This window comes from Schistocerca cancellata, chromosome 8 (assembly GCF_023864275.1).
Source record: "Schistocerca cancellata isolate TAMUIC-IGC-003103 chromosome 8, iqSchCanc2.1, whole genome shotgun sequence".
In the NCBI taxonomy this organism is placed as follows: Eukaryota; Metazoa; Arthropoda; class Insecta; order Orthoptera; family Acrididae; genus Schistocerca; species Schistocerca cancellata.
This window is the reverse complement of record NC_064633.1, coordinates 519,308,517-519,332,059: the sequence shown is the minus strand read 5'-3', so window position 1 is coordinate 519,332,059 and position 23,543 is coordinate 519,308,517. Positions and strand designations below refer to the sequence as shown.

Genomic DNA, 23,543 nt, shown 5'->3' with positions numbered 1-23,543 from the left:
TGGTCCAGCCGTAACAATATTTATTTAATTTCAGGTTATTTAAATGTAAATACAGAATTTCGTATGCGTTTCAATATGTTTGTGAGTGTAGGATGGTTTGGATACATGGAGGGAGCCCTATAGACAATCACAGCACTCGTAACTAAGGGAGACCACTACCGAATTTGTAAGTAGGCTGTTTATATTTTCTTATTGGCAACGTTACGTAGCGCTCTGTATGAAAATCTCTGGCTGTGCTGTGTGCAGTCTGTGGCTAGTTTGCATTGTTGTCTGCCATTGTAGTGTTGGGCAGCTGGATGTGAACAGCGCGTAGCGTTGCGCAATTGGAGGTGAGCCGCCAGCAGTGGTGGATGTGAGGAGAGAGATGGCGGAGTTTTGAAATTTGTAATACTGGATATCATGAACTGCTATATACATTATGACTTGTGAACACTATTGAGGTAAATACATTGTTTGTTCTCTATTAAAATCTTTCATTTGCTAACTATGCCTACTAGTAGTTAGTGCCTTCCGTAGTTTGAATCTGTTATTTAGTTGGCAGTAGTGGCGCTCGCTGTATTGCTGTAGCTTGAGTAACGAAGATTTTTGTGAGGTAAGTGATTTGTGAAAGGTATAGGTTAATGTTAGTCAGGGCCATTTCTTGTAGGGATTTTTGAAAGTCAGATTGCGTTGCGCTAAAAACATTGTGTGTCAGTTTAAGCACAGTCATGTATAATTTTTCTAAGAGGACGTTTCAAATTGAATGGAAGGGAGTACAACACAGGACAGGGGAGGTGCTGGAGGCGACACTCGCGGGAAAGACTTGGAGTGGAGCAGTTTGCTCTTGGTCACGGAGATAGAAATATTTCGTTGCGCTGACTTGTGTACCTGTGAATTTCCGTGGCTTCTGCAGTGAAGACGTAGTACGTGTTTGGAAGTGAATATCTCGCGAGCTATGGTTGTTGTTCATAACTAATTACGTGAAGTAGGAATGTACTGGTTCCCTGTTATTCAACTTATATTTTATTTAATTGCTGGACCATCGACACCAATAAGCGTTTTGCAGAAATACAGGGTGAGTCACCGAACATTACCGCTGGATATATTTCGTAAACCACATCAAATACTGACAAATAGATTCCACAGACCGAACGTGAGGAGAGGGGCTAGTGTAATTGGTTAATACAAACCACTAAAAAATGCACGGAAGTATTTTTTTAACACAAACCTACGGTTTTTTAAACGGTACTCCATTAGTTTTGTTAGCACATCTGAACATATAAACAAATACGTAATCAGTGCCGTTTGTTGCATTGTAAAGTGTTAATTACATCCGGAGATATGGTAACCTAAAGTTGACGCTTGAGTACCACTCCTCCGCTGTTCGATCGTGTGTATCGGAGAGCACAGAATTACGTAGGGATCCAAAGGGAACGGTGATGGACCTTAGGTACAGAAGAGACTGGAACAGCACATCACGTCCACATGCTAACACCTTTTTATTGGTCTTTTTCACTGACGCACATGTACATTACCATGAGGGGTGAGGTACACGTACACACGTGATTTCCGTTTTCAATTACGGAGTGGAATAGAGTGTGTCCCGACATATCAGGCCAATAGATGTTCAATGTGGTGGCCATTATTTGCTGCACACAATTGCAATCTCTGGCGTAATGAATGTCGTACACGCCGCAGTACATCTGGTGTAATGTCGCCGCAGGCTGCCACAATACGTTGTTTCATATCCTCTGGGGTTGTAGGCACATCACGGTACACATTCTCCTTTAACGTACCCCACAGAAAGAAGTCCAGAGATGTAAGATCAGGAGAACGGGCTGGCCAATTTATGCGTCCTCCACGTCCTATGAAACGCCCGTCGAACGTGTACCTCACCCCTCATGGTAATGTACATGTGCGTCAGTGAAAAAGACCAATAAAAAGGTGTTAGCATGTGGACGTAATTTGCTGTTCCAGTCTCTTCTGTACCTAAGGTCCATCACCGTTCCCTTTGGATCCCTACGCAATTCGGTGCTCTCCGATACACACGATCGAACAGCGGAGGAGTGGTACTCAAGCGTCAACTTTCGGTTACAACATCTCCGGATGTAATTAACATTTTACAATGCAACAAACAGCACTGATTGCGTATTTGTTTATATTTTCAGATGTGGTAACAAAACTAACGGGGTTCCATTTAAAAAAACGTAGGTTTGTGTTAAAAAACATACTTCCGTGCATTTTTTTATGGTTTGTGTTAACCAATTACAGTAGCCCCTCTCCTCACGTTCGGTCTGTGGAATCGATTCGTCAGTATTTGATGTAGTTTACGAAATATATCCAGCGGTAACGTTAGGTGACTCACCCTGTATATCACATTCTCAAAAGTACTTCTACTATCGTACTCATCACTTAAAGTAGTTATGATAGTGTGGTTTCACCGCCAGACACCACACTTGCTAGGTGGTAGCCTTTAAATCGGCCGCGGTCCGTTAGTATACGTCGGACCCGCGTGTCGCCACTATCAGTGATTGCAGACCGAGCGCCGCCACACGGCAGGTCTACAGAGACTTCCTAGCGCTCGCCCCAGTTGTACAGCCGACTTTGCTAGCGATGGTTCACTGACAAATAACGTATTTGCCGAGACGTTAGTTAGCATAGCCTTCAGCTACGTCATTTGCTACGACCTAGCAAGGCGCCATTACCAGTTACTATTGATGCTGTAAGACATGTACCGTCAAGAGCGATGTTCACCAATTATGGATTAAAGTTAAGTATTCCAGCAGCTACGTACTTTATTTGCTAGTCTCAATTACTTTACCTGTTTCAGACCTCACGCCAGCCTGCGTGAACTTAAACGCGTGCCTTTCGGCTTCCTCCTAGTGGATTGGCTGTCTTGCCAGTCCACAACAGATAGTACCTGCAGATTTTATTTAATTGTAATCTTTCATTTGTAAATTTCTAAGTTACATCTGCAATTGCCGAGTGATAGGAACCTTCGGCCATTCGATTCATGTGTCTATTCATATTGTATACTGTAGACTCAGCAGTATTTGGCTTGTAATGCGGCAACTACGTATCCCAACCCCTAGACAACGAAACCAGCCAAAACTTTTAATATTTCAACTCTGAGTCTGACGGCACGTAGTTTAGGGCCACCATCACACCATTTCATTTTATGATATTATGATATTGAAGCCCGAAAGCCTGAAGTCGTTCCAAGACTGGGCCCCATTACACTGCCTCTAATGCATGATATTTTTTTCTTATGTTTTTATATTTTAAAGCATTCTTTGAATTTTCGTTGATCTCGTTTATTACGTTTTGAATAAATTGTCAGTTGTAATAACAACCGATTGCCATGACAGTTTTAATAATATTTTTTCGTGAAGTTTTTATTCTTGCTTGTTGTTTTGAATCTCCTATAAGCATTTTTGTAATACTGTATAAGCAATGAAGTTGCCTTTTGCTTTGATGTTTGATGAAAATGCATATACTTAGCCCTCTTAAATATTAGTAAATAAGTAATGCAGTGTGATCCTTCAGTTTCTCCCAGTGTATTTGTTGACTGAATAGTCCACGGATGTAGTGCCAGTTAATACTGTCCAAAGAGCACAATATTTCAGCGATCGTATATGTCAACATCGTCAGCTGCGCTAACGAACTAGGTTCCATTGGGTGCGCGGACGACTTATATCCAATTCCCCTGCGAGCCGTTCCATAGGCTGCGCGCGACCGGGTCCGCTCGTCACTGGCTGTGGAGGCGATGGCGTCGATATCTGAAGTTACACCATCTCACCTGACCACCAGGTAGGGGTGTTCGCTGAGCATCTCCTTAATTACACACCGTACTAGCTTCCAAATCTTATGGTCACAGTACCGTTAGATGTTGTCGTCCGTTGGCATATTTCGATAGCCTCCCTAACGACATTGGATACTATGAAGCTGGAGTACACCTGTGGAATGTTTGAGCAAATAATCTCATGTTGAAAAATGATGATTTCATACTTGCGTTTTTTCTTTCTGATGTGACAGCTACAATGTTTAGATTTGAGTTATGTACGCAGTCCTATGTTTGGTATTGGTGTTATTCAGAGAGATTTTTCAATTCTATTGTAAAGTACATGGCATAATCCACTAAAGAGGTAAATTCATAAGATTTTTGTAGTTTCAGACATTGACAGTTTCTAAAAATCCAGGATAACTTAAGTCCACGCCAAACATTTTTAGTGTATTATAGCGAGATGTGTGAGATTTTTTTTAATAACACACAAACAAAACAACGTTCTGCGTCATACTTCCAGTCCACTCCCTGTGAGTTTATGTGGTCCCACTGTAGATGTTAAATGGACTATATGTGGGTTTACACAATAATATAATTCAGTGTATTGTAATAGGAATTAATGCACGTCATGATAATGGTGTTATTGAAACGTAGTTCTTGTGAATCACTTGTGTTGCTTCTTGGAGCGGACGAGAACCCACTATAAGTTCAAAAATGGCTCTGAGCACTATGGGAGTTAACTTCTGAGGTCATCAGTCCCCTAGAACTTAGAACTACTTAAACCTAATTAACCTAAGGACATCACACACATTCACGCCCGAGGCAGGATTCGAACCTGCGACCGTAGCGGTCGCGCAGTTCCAGACTGTAGCACCTAGAACGGCTCGGCCACTCCAGCCGGCCCACTATAAGTATGAATTCAATTACCAGATGCTGGAAATAAAACTTCTCCTGCGTAACAACATAAAATGAGTAATTGTCTATTTGACAAAATAGTGAAAGGAGAAATTAGGTTAATGCCGTTGGCAACAAAAATTACTGAGAAATGATTTTTATTTGTTCAGGTATTCTTCTTGCAAAACGTAGGATTAATACAAATGATTTTATTTTTATTTACAGCTTTTAAATTCAAAGAGCTTTATACAAGAAAATACAGCTCTAAGCACTAACATAATAGTAAATTCATAAAACGACGAAAAAATATAACAAATAAATATTTATAACGCATTTGTACTTTAGTTTAGGAACTAGAATATTTCAGGCTTGAATAAATACATTGTGTGACTAGTATATAATAATTCATCAGTGTTGCTCCATCATCGCACTTGGCTCCTTTGAGAAGAGAGACCGTCAATGGATGTTGGTCATGTTGCTGTTTGAATTTTGGAACTGATCCTGCAGGCAAAGTGGCTGTGAGGAAAAGTTCTTTCCTTTCTAGTACAGTCTAAGCTGCTGCTCAGATTCCTTCCTTCCCTGTAAAACCGTGCAACATAATTATTTGATACTTGAATGTAAGAATAATTTTCACAGTTTCCACGTTAGTGGATCAGTGAACATACCTAGCCTGCAGGGTTTCTGATCCAAGTCTTGTCCGTTTGCGAAATGATGCGGCAGTGATATACCTGCAGGTGAAAATGATAGTAATTAAATATCGCATGAAGCATAAAAAAACAACGACAAATTGTCGTAATGTTACTAGATTTTTGTGTAGTATATTATACGACAAAGAAATTGTTTTATGGCTCTAACAGCTGAACGTGTAAGTTATCAAGAAAACAGCGTGTGCTACAATTATGAAAAATGTGAACAAAAATCTGGAGAAGGCTCTTTAAAAACTATAGGATCATGTTTACTTCATTTCAAGTTATTTTTGTCTGTCCTGGTGTGGTGTGTATTTTGTGGCGGGAAGCGGGTTCTCCCGGATTCCATGACGCGAGGGCCGTGTTTGTGATTCAGTTGATGTTGAGAACGTTCCAGGTGGACGAGCTTATGCGCCAGCTCACCGTGCAGGTCTATAATTTTCAGGGCAAACGAGCCGACAGCTTCCTGCCCTTGCGAAGATACCGCCAACATTTCAGAACGACAAGGGGCAGTTGTCCGGGGCTCTGGGGATCTCACAAGAGGACGTTGTATCTGTGTGGCTCCACAATAGAATAGAACATTTTATTAAATAAAAATGTTTCAGAGGGAGAGCGAGGAAACTTCTCGAAATTTTTATAAAGTAAAGAAAGAAAGAAGGAATGCAATAGAACAGTGGTCGTCAAACTTTTTTCGTCAAGAGCCAATACTGATATTATTGGACAGCCTCTCGGGTCACGTATGTGTCGATTTACAATTAATTGGTAACCCACATAAAGTAGTACGTTACGAGCCCATAACAGACTACCAGCAGTAAGGGCGCGCGATAAGTAGACCCCCGACCTCCAACTACTGCTCGTTAAAAGTCGGCACAGTTCGGAACAGTTCGTGTTGACTGTTCCCTGTTCCACATTGCTGCCAACCTCAGTGGTCACGAATATGTGACAATGTAATTGTCCGGTGAAATATGTTGTGTTTTCTGGAAGACCAGAAACTTGATAAGAATAAATGTACCTACATTATACAATATCAGACAAGGACACATACTATTAATAAATGCTTCAATGTCGGTTTTATTCTACTCATTGCGCTGAATTACAACAGCTTTAATTTAATTTTATGTTCCTTGCTACATATAAGTACGTCATTTGAAGATGACTATCTCTGTAATGCAATCCACGAATGCATGTTGCTTTCGTGTCGAAATTTGTACCGCAGCAGCCGATCGGTACGAGTCGTCAGTACTGTAGGACAAACAGCAAAACATTCCTCCCCCTCACATCGTCCAACGCCCCAGTCGCCGCGCTATTTACCCCTATGACCCTGAGGTAAGCAGCCAACTTTACTTTGCCCAAGGCACAATTCGTCAACGTCAATTAAAATTAAGCACAGACACACATCAAAAAAAGTTTCGCATCACATTGGTTCCGAGAGTTCCGGAACCTGTACATAAAATTGGAATAGAGAAAAACGTATACATCATTTCCGCCCTTTTTATTGCTCATGAAAACTACACACTGCGTGTTGTACCACCAAATAGCGAGACTTTCAGAGGTGGTGATCTAGATTGCTGTACACACCGGTACCCAGCAGCAAGTCCACTTGCATTGATGGTTGCCTGTATTCGTCATGGCATACTGTCCACGAGTTTATCAAGGCGCTGTTGGTCCAGATTGTCTCACTCCTCAACGGACATCCAGCTTGGATCCCTCAGAACGGTCGGTGGGTCACGTCGTCTATAAACAGCCCTTTTCAATCCATGCCAGGCATATCTGGAGAACATGCTGGCCACTTTAGTCGAGCAATGTCGTTATCCTGAAGGAAATCATTCACAATATGTGCATGATGGGACTCGAATTGTCGTCCATGAAGACGAATGCCTCGCCAATATGATGCCTATATGGTTGCACTGTCGGTCGGAAGATGGCATTCACGTATCGTACAGCCGTTACGGCGCCTTCCGTGACCACCAGCGGCGCACCTCGGCTCCACATAATGCCACCCCAAAACAACAGGAGTGCAGTCGCTGGACAGCGTGTCTAAGGCGTGCAGCCTGACCGGATTGCCTCCAAACACTTCTCCGACGATTATGTGGTTGAAGGCATATGCGACACTAATCGGTGAGGAGAACGCTATGCCAATCCTGAGCGGTTCATTCGGCATGTTGTTGGACCCATCTGTACCACGCTGCATGTTGTCGCGGTTGCAAAGATGGACCTCGCCATGGACGTCGGGGGTGAAGTTGTCGATCATGCAGCATATTGCACACAATCGTAACACGACGTCCTGTGGCTGTACGAAAAACATTATTCAACATGGTGGCGTTGCTACAGGTTTCCTCCAAGCCATAATCCATAGATAGAGGTCATCCACTGCAGCAGTAGCTCTTGGGCGGCCTGAGCGAGGCATGTCATCCACAGTTCCTGCCTCTCTGTATCTCCTCCATTTGCGAACAACATCGCTTTGGTTCATACCGAGACGTGTGGACACTCCCCTTGTTGATAGCCCTTCCTGGCACGAAGTAACAATGCGGACGCGATCGAACGGCGGTATTGACCGTGTAGGCATGGTTGAACTACAGACAATACGAGCCATGTACCTCCTTCCTGGTGGAATGATTGGAACTGATCGGCTGTCAGACACCCTCCGTCTAATAGGCGCTGCTCATGCATGGTTGTTTACATCTTTTGGCGAGTTTAGTGACTGTTTCCGTATGTATTTCAATTCATTACTGAGCTTCTAAACTCTTAAGAAGCTCTTGACGTTAGATGACTTTTTCGAGTTTTGCTGTTAAGTGTATCCATACAACTGATAAAAATGCATGTATGTATTTGTTTATGTTCTACATCTCCTAAACCAATGGACCGATTTCAACCAAATTTGGTATACATATCCGTTACTGTCATTCAACAGCCACTTTGGTGGTAAGAACCACCTACCTATCACAGTTAAGGAGATATGACGTCATAAACAATGAGATGCGTACGTAAAATGCCACATCATGTATGACATTGAAATTTATTACTCCTTTGCTGCTCTCTCTGTTCACAATATATTACGCATACAGTATCCACATATGCTGCCGAATGTACTTCCATAAATACACTCCTGGAAATTGAAATAAGAACACCGTGAATTCATTGTCCCAGGAAGGGGAAACTTTATTGACACATTCCTGGGGTCAGATACATCACATGATCACACTGACAGAACCACAGGCACATAGACACAGGCAACAGAGCATGCACAATGTCGGCACTAGTACAGTGTATATCCACATTTCGCAGCAATGCAGGCTGCTATTCTCCCATGGAGACGATCGTAGAGATGCTGGATGTAGTCCTGTGGAACGGCTTGCCATGCCATTTCCACCTGGCGCCTCAGTTGGACCAGTGTTCGTGCTGGACGTGCAGACCGCTTGAGACGACGCTTCATCCAGTCCCAAACATGCTCAATGGGGGACAGATCCGGAGATCTTGCTGGCCAGGGTAGTTGACTTACACCTTCTAGAGCACGTTGGGTGGCACGGGATACATGCGGACGTGCATTGTCCTGTTGGAACAGCAAGTTCCCTTGCCGGTCTAGGAATGATAGAACGATGGGTTCGATGACGGTTTGGATGTACCGTGCACTATTCAGTGTCCCCTCGACGATCACCAGTGGTGCACGGCCAGTGTAGGAGATCGCTCCCCACACCATGATGCCGGGTGTTGGCCCTGTGTGCCTCGGTCGTATGCAGTCCTGATTGTGGCGCTCACCTGCACGGCGCGAAATACGCATACGACCATCATTGGCACCAAGGCAGAAGCGACTCTCATCGCTGAAGACGACACGTCTCCATTCGTCCCTCCATTCACGCCTGTCGCGACACCACTGGAGGCGGGCTGCACGATGTTGGGGCGTGAGCGGAAGACGGCCTAACGGTGTGCGGGACCGTAGCCCAGCTTCATGGAGACGGTTGCGAATGGTTCTCGCCGATACCCCAGGAGCAACAGTGTCCCTAATTTGCTGGGAAGTGGCGGTGCGGTCCCTTACGGCACTGCGTAGGATCCTACGGTCTTGGCGTGCATCCGTGCGTCGCTGCGGTCCGGTCCCAGGTCGACGGGCACGTGCACCTTCCGCCGACCACTGGCGACAACATCGATGTACTGTGGAGACCTCACGCCCCACGTGTTGAGCAATTCGGCGGTACGTCCACCCAGCCTCCCGCATGCCCACTATACGCCCTCGCTCAAAGTCCGTCAACTGCACATACGGTTCACGTCCACGCTGTCGCGGCATGCTACCAGTGTTAAAGACTGCGATGGAGCTCCGTATGCCACGGCAAACTGGCTGACACTGACGGCTGCGGTGCACAAATGCTGCGCAGATAGCGCCATTCGACGGCCAACACCGCGGTTCCTGGTGTGTCCGCTGTGCCGTGCGTGTGATCATTGCTTGTACAGCCCTCTCGCAGTGTCCGGAGCAAGTATGGTGGGTCTGACACACCGGTGTCAATGTGTTCTTTTTTCCATTTCCAGGAGTGTATGTCATTGTATGACACATAGTTAAAGAGGTATGATGTCATAAACAATGAGATGTTTGGAAAAATGCCGCATCATGCACGAAATTTTAATACATGCATTCTTTAATAATTAGACACTCCTGCCATCGAGGCAAGAAAATCCCTGACACCTGGCAGCACTTTCAACTGCAAAGCACAAAAGGCTGTAGATGAAAACGATAGCTGTCTATAGAGTATCAAGAGACGTTGCTATAGAGACGTTTACAAAATCGCGTTTTAGACGCGCGATGCAGCTGCACTCCGACCCGCCAACATAGCCGAGAGCGCTAACGCGCTGCTTCCTGGATTCTGGCAGGCACGCCGTCCCCGGATCGAATCCGCCCAGTGAATTAACGACGTAGGGCCGTTATGCCGGCCAGCCTGGATGTGGTTTTTGGGTGGCTTTCCACATCCCCCTAGGTGAATACCGGGCTGGTCCCCATGTTCCGCCTCAGTTACACGACCCGCAGACATCTGCAACACATTCGCACTATTCCATGGCTTACATTAGACACAGACAGCTGGGGTACACTAATTCCTTCCCAGTAGTTACGGAGTGGCGGCAGGAAGGGCATCCGACCACCCCTTAAATTTACTGTGCCACGTCCGATTAACCATGGCCGACCCTGCGTAACTGCGGGACAAGCTTCAGACAAAGAAGGAAGGAAAGAAAGAAAGAAAGAAAGATGCAGCTGCTCTCAGTGAACAGGAACTGTTTCATAATTTCGGAGGGACTGAAAATGAAATTTTTTCGTTATTACTCTACGAATACCGTTCCTTCTTGTTTTCATTTCCAACAGAAAACTGAGAAAATGAATACCAGTGCAATATCGGGTTTTGCACCAATACTTGGTTCGACCAGTTTGTCTACCAATGAACTATAGGACTTACGAGCAGCTATGACAACCAGTCTTCAAAGCCTTTATTGTACTGAAAATTCTTCATTATCTCTTCATAAGAAATCGGACAGCACTATGTAATACGGAACGGACGACTAGATACCAAGATAGGCCAGTATTAAAGAAAGTGGACAGTATTGAGTTGTCAGTAGGGAAGCAGTAACAGCGGAATAGATTGGTCAGCAGAGCTCAATGACTTCGAATGAGGACTAGTCATTGGATGACATCTGAGTAATAAATCTATCAGGAGTGTTTTATATGGCCATTCCACTTAAGGTCGCTCTGGATAGTTACACCTAGATATTTTATGGCAAACGCTGTCTCCAGCTGTTTGTCATCAATAGTGTAGCTGTACAGTAGTGGATTTCTTTTCCTATGTATGCGCAATAGGTTACATTTGTTTACGATCAGGGTCAACTGCCAGAGCCTGCACCATTCATCAGTTCTCTGCAGGTCGTTCTGCAAATTTTTACTATCTTCTGGCTTTTCTACTTTGGTATAGACAACAGCATCATCTGCGAATACTCATAAAGAGCATCCGACCCTATCTACTAGATCATTCCCTGTGGCATTCCGGATATTACCTTTACATCTGCTGATTTTGTTCCGTTAAGAGCGATGTGTTGAGTTCTGTCTGCAAGAAAGTCTTGAATCCAATCTCAAGTCTTTTCCGATACTCGAGAAATTCGTATTTTTTTCATTAAACGGCAATGCGGGACGGTGTCAAGTTCCCAACTGAAACACGGCATCAACCTGAGCGGCGTTGTCCACTGCGCTGTGAATTTCATGGAGGAATAGAGCGAGCTGAGTGTCGCAAGATTTCTGACTACAGAATCCATGTCGATTTTTATAGAGGAGATTTTCATTTTCCAAAAATGTCACATTTTTTTAGCATACAACATGTTCCATAATTCTACAACAGATTGACGTCGACGATGTAGGTCTATAACTGTGTGGATCTGTCTTACGACCTTTATTAAAAATGGGAATGCCCTGCGCTTTTTCTTGTGTAAAGAGTGATACCACCGGATAGTGGATGACTGCAAACGAGTGATTTGAAGTCACCAAACACGCTGTACCCTGTGGCAATCTGATGTGACGGTCTACGTCTGGTCACTGCCTAGAGGGCATTATCTGTCACTGTGGTAGCGCCAACAGTGAAGTTCGGAGGAGACGCTTTACGCTATCGACTTCTTTCCGTGGTTAGGATGTGGTGTACTATTTTCAGAAAGCGGTAAATGCATCACGAGATGCACGTATTTTGCAGCACAGATAAGAACGGTTGTTGTTTGTATCAGCATGAGAATGCACCCTTTCATAAAGAAGAATTTGTGGAGCAATGGTTTGTGGACAGCAACATTCCTAGACTGTTCTGCCCAGATTTCCGACATGTATCCAATGGAACACCTAGGGGATAAGTTAGAAAGTCGACTGCAGTAAATACTCTGCGTCCAGCATCACTATCGTCTCTAGTTTCGGCTCTCGAGGAAGAATGGACCTGCCATTCCCCCACAGACATTTACATACGCTATGTGATCAAACGTATGCAGACACCTGGCTGAAAATGACTTTCAAGTTCGCGGCGCCCTCCATCGGTAATGCAGGAATGCATTATGGTATTGGGCCACTCTTAGCCTTGATGACAGCTTCCACATGACAGCGGTCATACGTTCAGTCAGGTGCTGAAAGGTTTCTTGGGGAATGACAGTCCATTCTTCACGGAGTGCTGCACTGAGGAGAGGTATCGATGTCGGTCGATGAGGCCTGGTACGAAGTCGGCGTTCCAAAACACCCCAAAGGTGTTCTATATGATTCAGGACAGGACTCTATGCAGGCCAGTTCATTACAAGGACGTTATTGTGTAACCACTCCGCCACAGACCGTGCTTTATGAACAGGTGCTAGACAGTGGTGACAGATGCAGTCGGCATCCCCGAATTGCTCTTCAACAGTGGGAAGCAAGAAGGTGCTTAAAGCATCAATGTAGGCCTAGGCTGTGATAGTGCCACCAAAACAACAAGGGGTGCAAGCCCCCTCCATGAAAAACAAGACCACACCATAACACCAACGCCTCCGAATTTTACTGTTGGTAGTACACAGGCTGGCACAGGACGTTCACCACGGATTCGTCATACCCACACCCTGCCATCGGATGGCCACATTGTTTAGCATGATTTGTCACTCCACACAACCTTTCTTCACTGTTCAATTGTCCAATGTTTACGCTCCTTACACCAAGCGAGGCGTCTTTGGCGTTTGGCTTAGGAGCAGCCGCTTGGCAGAAAATCCTAAGAAATTTTGGTCTTACGTCAAAGCGGTAGGTGGATCAAAACAAAATGTCCAGACACTCTGTGACCAAAATGGTACTGAAACAGAGGATGACAGAATAAAGGCCGAAATACTAAATGTCTTTTTCCAAAGTTGTTTCACAGAGGAAGATTGCACTGTAGTTCCTTCTCTAGATTGTCGCACAGATGACAAAATGATAGATATCGAAATAGACGACAGAGGGATAGAGAAACAATTAAAATCGCTCAAAAGAGGAAAGGCCTCTGGACCTGATGGGATACCAGTTCAATTTTACACAGAGTACGCGAAGGAACTTGCCCCCCTTCTTGCAACGGTGTACCGTAGGTCTCTAGAAGAGCGTAGCGTTCCAAAGGATTGGAAAAGGGCACAGGTCATCCCCGTTTTCAAGAAGGGACGTCGAACAGATGTGCAGAACTATAGACCTATATCTCTAACGTCGATCGGTTGCAGAATTTTGGAACACGTATTGTGTTCGAGTATAATGACTTTTCTGGAGACTAGAAATCTACTCTGTAGGAATCAGCATGGGTTTCGAAAAAGACGGTCATGTGAAACCCAGCTCGCGCTATTCGTCCACGAGACTCAGAGGGCCATAGACACGGGTTCACAGATAAATGCCGTGTTTCTTGACTTCCGCAAGGCGTTCGATACAGTTCCCCACAGTCGTTTAATGAACAAAGTAAGAGCATATGGACTATCAGACCAATTGTGTGATTGGATTGAGGAGTTCCTAGATAACAGGACGCAGCATGTTATTCTCAATGGAGAGAAGTCTTCAGAGGTGAGAGTGATTTCAGGTGTGCCGCAGGGGAGTGTCATAGGACCGTTGCTATTCACAATATACATAAATGACCTGGTGGATGGCATCGGAAGCTCACTGAGGCTTTTTGCAGATGATGCTGTGGTGTACCGAGAGGTTGTAACAATGGAAAATTGTACTGTAATGCAGGAGGATCTACAGCGAATTGACGCATGGTGCAGGGAACGGCAATTGAATCTCAATGTAGACAAGTGTAATGTGCTGCGAATATACAGAAAGATAGATCCTTTATCATTTAGCTTCAATATAGCAGGTCAGCAACTGGAAGCAGTTAATACCATAAATTATCTGGGAGTACGCATTAGGAGTGATTTAAAATGGAATGATCATATAATGTTGATCGTCGGTAAAGCAGATGCCAGACTGAGATTCATTGGAAGAATCCTAAGGAAATGCAATCCGAAAACAAAGGAAGTAGGTTACAGTACGCTTGTTCGCCCACTGCTTGAATACTGCTCACCAGTGTGGGATCCGTACCAGATAGGGTTGATAGAAGAGATAGAGAAGATCCAACGGAGAGCAGCGCGCTTCGTTACAGGATCATTTAGTAATCGCGAAAGCGTTACTGAGATGATAGATAAACTCCGGTGGAAGACTCTGCAGGAGAGACGCTCAGTAGCTCGGTACGGGCTTTTATTGAAGTTTCGAGAACATACCTTCACCGAAGAGTCAAGCAGTATATTGCTCCCTCCTACGTATATCTCGCGAAGAGACCATGAGGATAAAATCAGAGAGATTAGAGCCCACACAGAGGCATACCGACAATCCTTCTTTCCACGAACAATACGAGACTGGAATAGAAGGGAGAACCGATAGAGGTACTGAAGGTACCCTCCGCCACACACCGTCAGGTGGCTTGCGGAGTATGGATGTAGATGTAGATGTAGATGTAGACCATGAAGTCCAAGTTTTCTCAACTCCCACCTAACTTTCCTAGTACTTGCAGTGGATCCTGATGCAGTCTGGAATTCCTATGTGATGGTCTGGATACATGTCTGCCTATTACACATTACGACCCTCTTCAACTGTCGGCGGTGTCTGTCAGTCAATGACAGACGAGGCCGCCCTGTAAGCGTCCCTTTACGTTTCCACTTCACTATCACATTGGGAACAATGGCTCTAGGGATCTGCGTAGAGAAGTATGACACAAGTGACACCCACTCACCTGACCACGTTCGAAGCCCGTGAGTTCCGCCTAGTGCACCATTCTGCTCCCTCACGCTGTCTAATGATTATTGAGGTCGCTGATATGGAGTACCTGGCAGGACGTATGTTTTAGGAGTGTCCGGATGTTTTTGATCAAATAGTGTACTATATTGGAAGTGTCTCCTGCAAAATTCTGGACGACGTAAAGGAACAGGGTGGCGACACCCCATGTTAAAACGCACTAACAGGTCACCAAGTACTTTGGATCAGACAGCGTACTAAGAATGAAGATAAGAGCTCAAGTTTCCGTGGACGAGATCATTGAGACAGAGGATAAGCTTTTATTGGAGAGGCGTAGGGACGGCTGGACGGGGATTTGAACCACCTTTCTCCTGAATAAGACATCAATTTCTCAGGACTGGGCCACCTCATCTGGACAGTCATTACAATGTCTGGAGTCTTGAAAGCATTATGTATCTTGCTAGTGTTACATGCGTCGGCGACAAAAAGAGGTTAGTAATAGCTATGTACATAAATGTGGTGGTAACACTACTTTAACGCACTATGAAGAACGCATTGCAGTCTGTACCTGGATTTCCGTCGAAACTTTCGTACACTGCACGCCCAGCCCGCTCGGTCGCATATTGGGGCCTCCGTCTTGGGGTGATTCGAGGGGCCCCTGAAACCCGTGGCGCAGCATGTATTTCAAGAAGTCCTGGGGTGGGTCACAGCATCTCCTACGCTGAGCGTTTGGTGTCACCCCAGACTGGAACGTTACTGGTCGGCCGCCTCCAGCTGTTCCTCCGGCTGGAGCCTGCGGTGCAGGTTGGGGTTGGCGCTGTGGCGGTCGCGGCTCCTCTTGGACGGGAAGGTGGCCGAGCAGCCGGGTACGGTGCAGCCGTGCTGAAGCCGCAGGTGCACGTTGCGGTAGTGCGTCTTCACGCAGAAGTGGTTCAGGAACACCTTCCCGCACCCTACGCACCTGCGCGGGTTCTCTTTGTCCATCGGTATTTCCCTGCTCGGCATGTCACGGTTCTCCTCTAACGGCTCTGACATCTCAATCTGAGAAGCCAAACAAGCTTCATCCGAGTTTTTCCCCTTGCTCTGCTTGGGGGTATCCTCAGGAACCCGTATCTTCAGTTGGTCGTCTCTACATGTCTCTTCATCAACCTCACTGTTTGGATCACTACAGTCTCTGGTAACTTCGCCAACTTCTGTTTCGATGCACTTCTCCAGCTCCACGTCGATAAAATTTCTCGTATCTCTAGGATTAACATCTTTACCACATGGTGCTTCCTCGTCGTTCTTCACATTCGAAAATAATTCACTATATGGTGCGAGACAGCTGTAATCATCCATCCCACTTTCTGGTATTTTACAGTTGTCTTCAACACAGCCCTCTTCATTTTCTGCACTCTGCTCCGGTTTCAGAGTGCACCGATCAGGATCGATATGTGATACGTCGGCGACTGGTACACAGCAATCTTTCTCCTCCCGAACTTCTGATGTCTCTTCTGTCTGACTGATGACTGCGACACATTTCTGCCGGTCTGGTCGTCCCGCATCATATGTTCCGTCTGTGATAGTTTGTTCGACACATTCGTTGAAATCCATTCCACTTGCGACAGACTCTAAGGACAGTACGTGAGTCCTTTTTGGGCACGACCCGTAGCGTGTCGGATTTCGACTTTTTCGTTTACGCACTCCCCTCAGGGGTAATTCCTCGCTGGCTTTGCTCACATCCTCTCTTACGCACGTCCTTTTCACGTCACTTAACTCCTCCTTATCAAGGTTATCAAGGTGAGTGTCTTCACTTCTGCACTCAGTTTTCACATCAGTAAACTCCTTCTTAAGTCGGTTTTCTTCGTGAGGGCCTTGTGAAAACTTCTGATTATCGTTGTACGGGTGACAAAGACTTGCACTGAAACTAAACGGCACTGACGAATTTTCCTCTTCTTTCTCGTACTCGCCATATGGTTCATCGATTTTCTCAGTCTTAATGGCAACACCATTGGTAAGAGGCCGTAAACGTATGTTATCTGATGCTCCATCGGCGTTTTGATACCAGCTATCTTCTATCTTCTCGTCATACCTGCAAGAAGAGAACATTAAATCAGCATTAATAGCAGGAAAGTTGATGTACTAATGACATAACAGTATTAGCATTATAACGCATAGGACGACTAGTAACTGAACTGGAGAGCTTACTAAAGTGCTACTGTCTGTGTCTACTGCGAAAATTCGCCATAAGCCCCTGCAAGTGAAACGAGTTATTTATGTGAAATAGCTAAAGACTGAAGGTTAATCCTTCGTCGTACTTTTCACTAGTTTCCACCTTGGCAATGAGCATGTGTAGGATTCAGTTTTTTGAACCACAGTTCTAACTGCCAGGAAGTTTCAAATCAGCTCAGATTTCGCTGCAGAGTGACAACGTTATTCAGCAAAAAATCCCCTTTTCTGTGCTAACTGACTTATCCGCAATATCATTTCTCAGAAACTATTTCTGAACGACCTCAAATATTTTGTTGGTGGCGGTCCCGTTCACATTGCATGAAACAGTAGTATTCGCGAACTGCCCCATGCAACTTCTGACGTTATACACTACATCATTAATTTATAACGTATTGGGATTAGTATAGGGCTTGTAACACTTACCTGAGGTACCCCTAAGTTACTTTTATAGGTATAAATTTAGTTGTGTTAACGACAAGTTGGGTTCTCTATGCTTGGAAGATATAAAAATATATGGCTGGCTCTGAGCACTATGGGACTCAACATCTGAGGTCATTAGTCCCCTAGAACTTAGAACTAGTTAAGCCTAAGGACATCACAAACATCCATGCCCGAGGCAGGATTCGAACCTGCGACCGTAGCGGTCTTGCGGTTCCAGACTGCAGCGCCTTTAACCGCACGGCAACTTGGGCCGGCTAAAAATATATACGTAAACATAGTCTTCCGCGTACGTTGTCATAGTCACAGTTGAAGCCCGCATCTCGTGGTCGTGCGGTAGCGTTCTCGCTTCCCACGCCCGGGTTCCCGGGTTCGATTCCCGGCGGGGTCAGGGATTTTCTCTGCCTCGTGATGGCTGGGTGTTGTGTGCTATCCTTAGGTTAGTTAGGTTTAAGTAGTTCTAGGGGACTGATGACCATAGATGTTAAATCCCATAGTGCTCAGAGCCAGACCAGCCAGTTGAAAAGCACGCTGAAGATGCCTATTTGCAGTGCTGACCGAAACATCGGAGAATTTTACGTGTTGACAATGCGGTTATATGTCCAGAAGAACTTTATTGACTGTCACAAATACGGTTTGATATTTGTTAAAGTGCTATTTTCTTTACTGTTGCTGTTGTGGTCTTCATTCCGAGGACTGACCTGATACAGGTAGTCTGTCTTGCGCAAGGCACCTCATCACTGTATAATTTCTGCACTCTGCACCCATTTGACCTGCATACTGTAGGCCAGCCGTAGTCTCCCTCTGCAGCTTAGTAATTCCCTCCCCCTCCCCCTCTTCCCTCGCCACACACTTCCTTCCGTTACCAAACTGACGATTCCTTGATGTCTCATCAGAAGGTGTCTTGCCAAGCGCCCCTTCTCTTAATCAAGTTGTGCTAGAAAATTCAATGGCACCTCATTGGTTATTGGATGCATCCATATGATTTTCAACATTCTTCTGTAGCACCACATTTCAAAAGATTCTGATCTAATCTTGTCTGAATTGCTTATCATTCACATTTAGCCTCAGTACAAGGCTGCAAGCCATTGAAATATCTTTGGAGAAGTTTTCCTAACATATTTATATTCTGCGTTAACAAATTGCGCTTTTACAGAAATGCTGTCTGCATATATCCTCTCTACATTCACCAGTTTTGCTGCTCAAATAGCAAAACTCATCTGTTACTTTTAGTATCTCGTTCCCTAATCCAATTATCGCCTAATTTAAAGCGCCAACATTCCATTACTCTCGTTTTATTTTCGTTGGTCATCATCTTTTAACTTCCTTTCGAGACAGTTTCCATCCCGTTCAACTGTTCTTACAAGCCTTTTGCCGTCAAGTATTAGAATTCCATCGGCAGACAGTAAAATATTTATTTCTTCTTTCTCAACTTCAATTGTCTTTCATAATTTTTCCTTAGTATCCTTTACTGCTTGCACAATGTCCAGATGGAATAACACTGGCGATATGGTAGATCCTTTATTAATCACTGCTTCTCTTTCATGTCCTCCGAGTCTTATAACTGCAGTCTGGTCTCTCTACAAGTTTTAGATACCTTTTGCTCCGTATATTTTATCCATGATTCATAAACTTATTGCCATTTAACGGTTTATTAGTCTGGTTTGACAACGGATGTTGGGTTCCATGTTCCGGGTTCCTTAGCTCTTATGACTTATTTACATGTCACCTGAGAATGTGATTTTCTGTGCCACAAAACCGGTTGTGATCCGATAATAAAAAGATAAGAACGGCAGGAGCGGCATCTTGACACTCAAGACGATTAGTCACAGCTGTGGTTTCCCTGTGTACAAGGTTTTCTCCTACAAAAGTAAACTGGCCTTTCTTTGACCTATTTTCTAGCACAAGCTGTAACGTTAGTAAGGCCTTGCGTGTTCCTACATTTCTCCGGAACCCAAACTAACCTTCTCTGAGACGGATTTTACCAGTTTCTCCATTCCTCGGTAAATGAATCAGGTCAACAATTGCAGCCATGACTTACTGAACTGATGGCTCGGTAGTATTCACAACTATCAGAACCTGCCTTCTGTGGTATAGGAATTATTGCATTCTGCTTGGAGTCTGATGATATTTATCTTGTCTCGTATGATTTGCACATCAGGTGGAAATAGTTTTGTCATCGTTAGCCTCGGTAACACCCTAATAATTCTGAATAAATGTCGTATATTCCACGGGTCTTTTCTCGACTTAAGCCTTTAAGAGCTCTGTCAATTATTTCTGGTATTATCATATCTCCCATCCCAATTTCACTTACTTCCTCTCTCTTTATGTGATATTTGTTTTCCCTTATATAGTCTCTATTTGTGCTCTTTCCACCTTTCAACTTTGTTTTATTTCTCGTGGGCCATAAGCATTGTAAACCTCTTATGAAGACATTAAATAATTTTCAATAATAATGCTGCTATAATAGTATTTTATTCAGCTGTTGTTGTGGCTATGAGCTCATGTCGACAACCTAGTCATTTTCAAGCTGTCGTCAAAGCATATAAGATGTTGGTACACAATTTTTGTACGTTTTCATTAGTTATAAATTAGGTTATAAGTTTTACTTCACAATTTGGAAGTACTTACGTCCTTAGCACATCGTCACGGCCGGTACTGTCGAACTTTATTCCACGTTGACAAGTTGACAGAATTTTATTACTCTGCAGTTGCTAAACACTATTTTCGAAATGTTTGATTTGTTTTTAAAATTGAGAGCTTCTGCTGACAGCTTGGTAACGATGTACTAAGCTTACATCCCTGATTTGTTAACCTATGGATTTGAGTGCTATTGTAGCGACAGCTACACACGTCAATTGTTGTATTCCCGCACGTACACATGGTCCGCGCCATCCAGAGACGCTGCTGCAGTGAAGTTCTATAGTGACTGTTAAGTTGTGACGTATGTTAACAAGTGAATCATGGCAACCGCTGAGGTCTGGGCTGGCCAACAGGGCCACTCTGTTCTTCTGCGTTTTATACGGTTTCTGTTTACTCTTTGGAGTGTCAATTTTGATTTTTTTGATTTTTTTTTTTATTGTCGGGTTTTGGAGTCGCTTTTAGCATCTAACCTATCTAGCTCTTTAATTGTTCGACGTTACAATGAGGTTGCAGCCAGTACATCTTCGGTATACACAATTGAATATTATTTCAAGTACAGCATCTTGAGGCGCAATTATCCTGTCAATATTATCATCTTTGTATTGCTTACTTGTGATTTTATCTTTAAATATGTTATGTGATTTCATCTCTGGTTTAATAATCTACGGATCTGTGTGATATTATCATCTTCGTATTGTTCACAGGTAGTATTAACGTTGCCTAAATTGTTTACCGAAATCATCGGCACTATCATGTACAAACCATTAAGGCAAAGGTAATACCACTAGTAAATAATACAAAGATGACAATATCACACAAATCCATATATTGATAAACCATGGATGTATCCATAGCACCGCTTGACAGCTACGGTCACAGGTTCGAATCCTGCCTCGGGCAGGTTTAAATAGTTCTAAGTTCTAGGGGACTGGTGACCTCAGATGTTAAGTCCCATAGTGCTCAGAACCATTTGAACCATTTTATCCACAGGACATCGTAACCAAGCTGTCAACAGAAACAGCCAGCTTTTAAAAACGAATTAAACATCTTATTAATAGTACCCAGCAACTGCAGATTAATAAAATTCCACGAACTTATTAACATATAATAAATTTTGGCGGCACCAGCGATAACGAAGTGCTAAGTATGTTAAGTACTTCGAAATTGAACAGCAATAATTATAACATAAAATTATAACCAACGGAAAATTATGTACCAACATTTTATACACTTAGCAGGTAACTTGATAATGATCATGGTGTTGAAATCAGCTCGTACCCAGAAGAACAGCGGAATGAAATACTATTATAAGAACTTCACCGATTAAAATTATTTAATGTCTGAGAGGCCACTAACTATTGGTTTTGTAATATAATTTTGTTCATTGCACTCTTCTATAAAAATATTTTCAATGGCTTTTTGTGAGTAATTGGCTACTCTAGTTGAGAACTTTACAGTGGGAATTAAATTGAATGACAGCGTTACTAACTTAAATAGGTTCTTATTGGGAGAGTCTTTAAGGAAATCTACAGTGATGTCACCAGCAACCACTATTTCTTTGTTTTTGGTTGCTGAACGGGCCAATACAGCTTCTAGGTGGTTTATGGACAGATTAAAGTTACCTGCAGGTGCTCGATATACACTTAATATTATGAAGGATTTTTTTGAAATTCTACTTCTGTTGCACATGCTTCTATATGCTGTTCTCGGCAAAATTTATGAATGTCTATGAATGTTCTTAAATTTATGACAGTTCCTGATGAATGTGGCAACTCCTCCTTTCTCCATTTCTTCTCTAGGAAAGTGAGATGCTAATATAAATCCTGTAATACTTAATAGTTCTATGCCAGTGGTCACATGATGTTCAGAAAGGCACATTATGCCAGCTGGGTTTGAGGACTCCACTTCATCTATGCAGATAATTAATTCATTAATTTTATTTCTCAGTCCTCGAATTGTTTGATGCAATAAAGATAGTTGACATTTCAGATTGACTGAATTCAAATACGGTAGAGTAGAAATTTCTGCTGATTGTTGAAAATTCTTAATCAACAGCTGTTTATGCTGATGTAATAAGCTAGAATTATGTTTTTGGTTTCTTTCTGAAACTGAAGATTAGTTTCAATCCTAACCTCTCTTAAAACTTGGTTTCTTTCTGTCTTCTGTCCCCTAAAAAACGGTATTTTCTTAACCATTTAACCACTGGTATTTTATCACTCATGACAGTGCCTCTCCAGCAAGTATACCTTTCCCCTTCCTGTTGAGGTGAAGGCCATGCCTATTATAATTCCACCTACTGACCCACTATAACCACTGTGTGTTCCTTAGTGAAATCTTTGCAAAGTGATCCTAAGTCATCTGTCACCTGCTCCAGACCAGCATTAGGTTTAAAAAAAAATGGTGATCTAGAATTTTGATCCTAGTTTATCCTGCAAAAGTTGGCACCTCTTCCATACGAACAACACTTCCTTTCTCTTTACTGATTTCCATACATTCTTACTTTTAAATTTGCTGCTGAAAGTTTATTGTGCCCAGTCTACATCTGTAACTGCTTGAGACTCGACCAACTTCTAACTGAAGCGACAGGTCAAATCTCTTTTCCACATTCACCACGAAGGAATCTAGGCCTCTTCCTCCTGTTGCCTCTTGCCGCTTCCCACCATTCTTTATCCTTTTCCCTCCGTAATCTGTCAAGATCTCCACTTGCCTTGTCTACTTTCCGGAAATGTGAGTTAAATAATGAAGAGCTACGCTACAGTTAAATTGCTGGAGAGAGCAAAGAACAGTTAAACGAAATTCTATAGATTTCCTGCGGCAGAACGAAAGCAGAAAGTACGACTACACGATCTTTTCGCGTTTTCTGCTATATTACGTAAAGGAAAATGAAATCTTTGATGGTACGCTTAAAAACCACACTAATACAACTATTTACCACGTAATCAGTACTAAACTAAATGTTATTTGGAATTTTGTTATTCAGCTATTGGTTAAACTCTACTGGCCATTAAAGTGCTACACCAAGAAGAAATGCAGATGATAAACGGGTATTCATTGGACAAATATATTATACTAGAACTGACATGTGATTTCATTTTCACTCAATTTGGGTGCATAGATCCTGAGAAATGAGTACCCGGAACAACAACCTCTGGCCGCAATAACGGCCTTGATA

General features: G+C 43.5%; 1 protein-coding gene across 1 annotated transcript in view; it reads right to left on the bottom strand.

Moving 5' to 3' along the window:
- Positions 1-4,885: 4,885 nt before the first annotated feature.
- LOC126095168 (zinc finger protein basonuclin-2-like) overlaps positions 4,886-23,543 on the bottom strand; it is a 330,566-nt gene continuing 311,908 nt past the window's right edge. The window contains exons 7-9 of the mRNA XM_049909896.1: positions 15,648-17,150; positions 5,323-5,385; positions 4,886-5,236 (exon numbers count right to left, since the gene is read on the bottom strand). Of these exons, the coding sequence (XP_049765853.1) occupies positions 15,833-17,150 (1,318 nt within the window). The 3' untranslated portion in view covers positions 4,886-5,236; positions 5,323-5,385; positions 15,648-15,832. The remainder of the gene's footprint in view (positions 5,237-5,322; positions 5,386-15,647; positions 17,151-23,543) is intronic.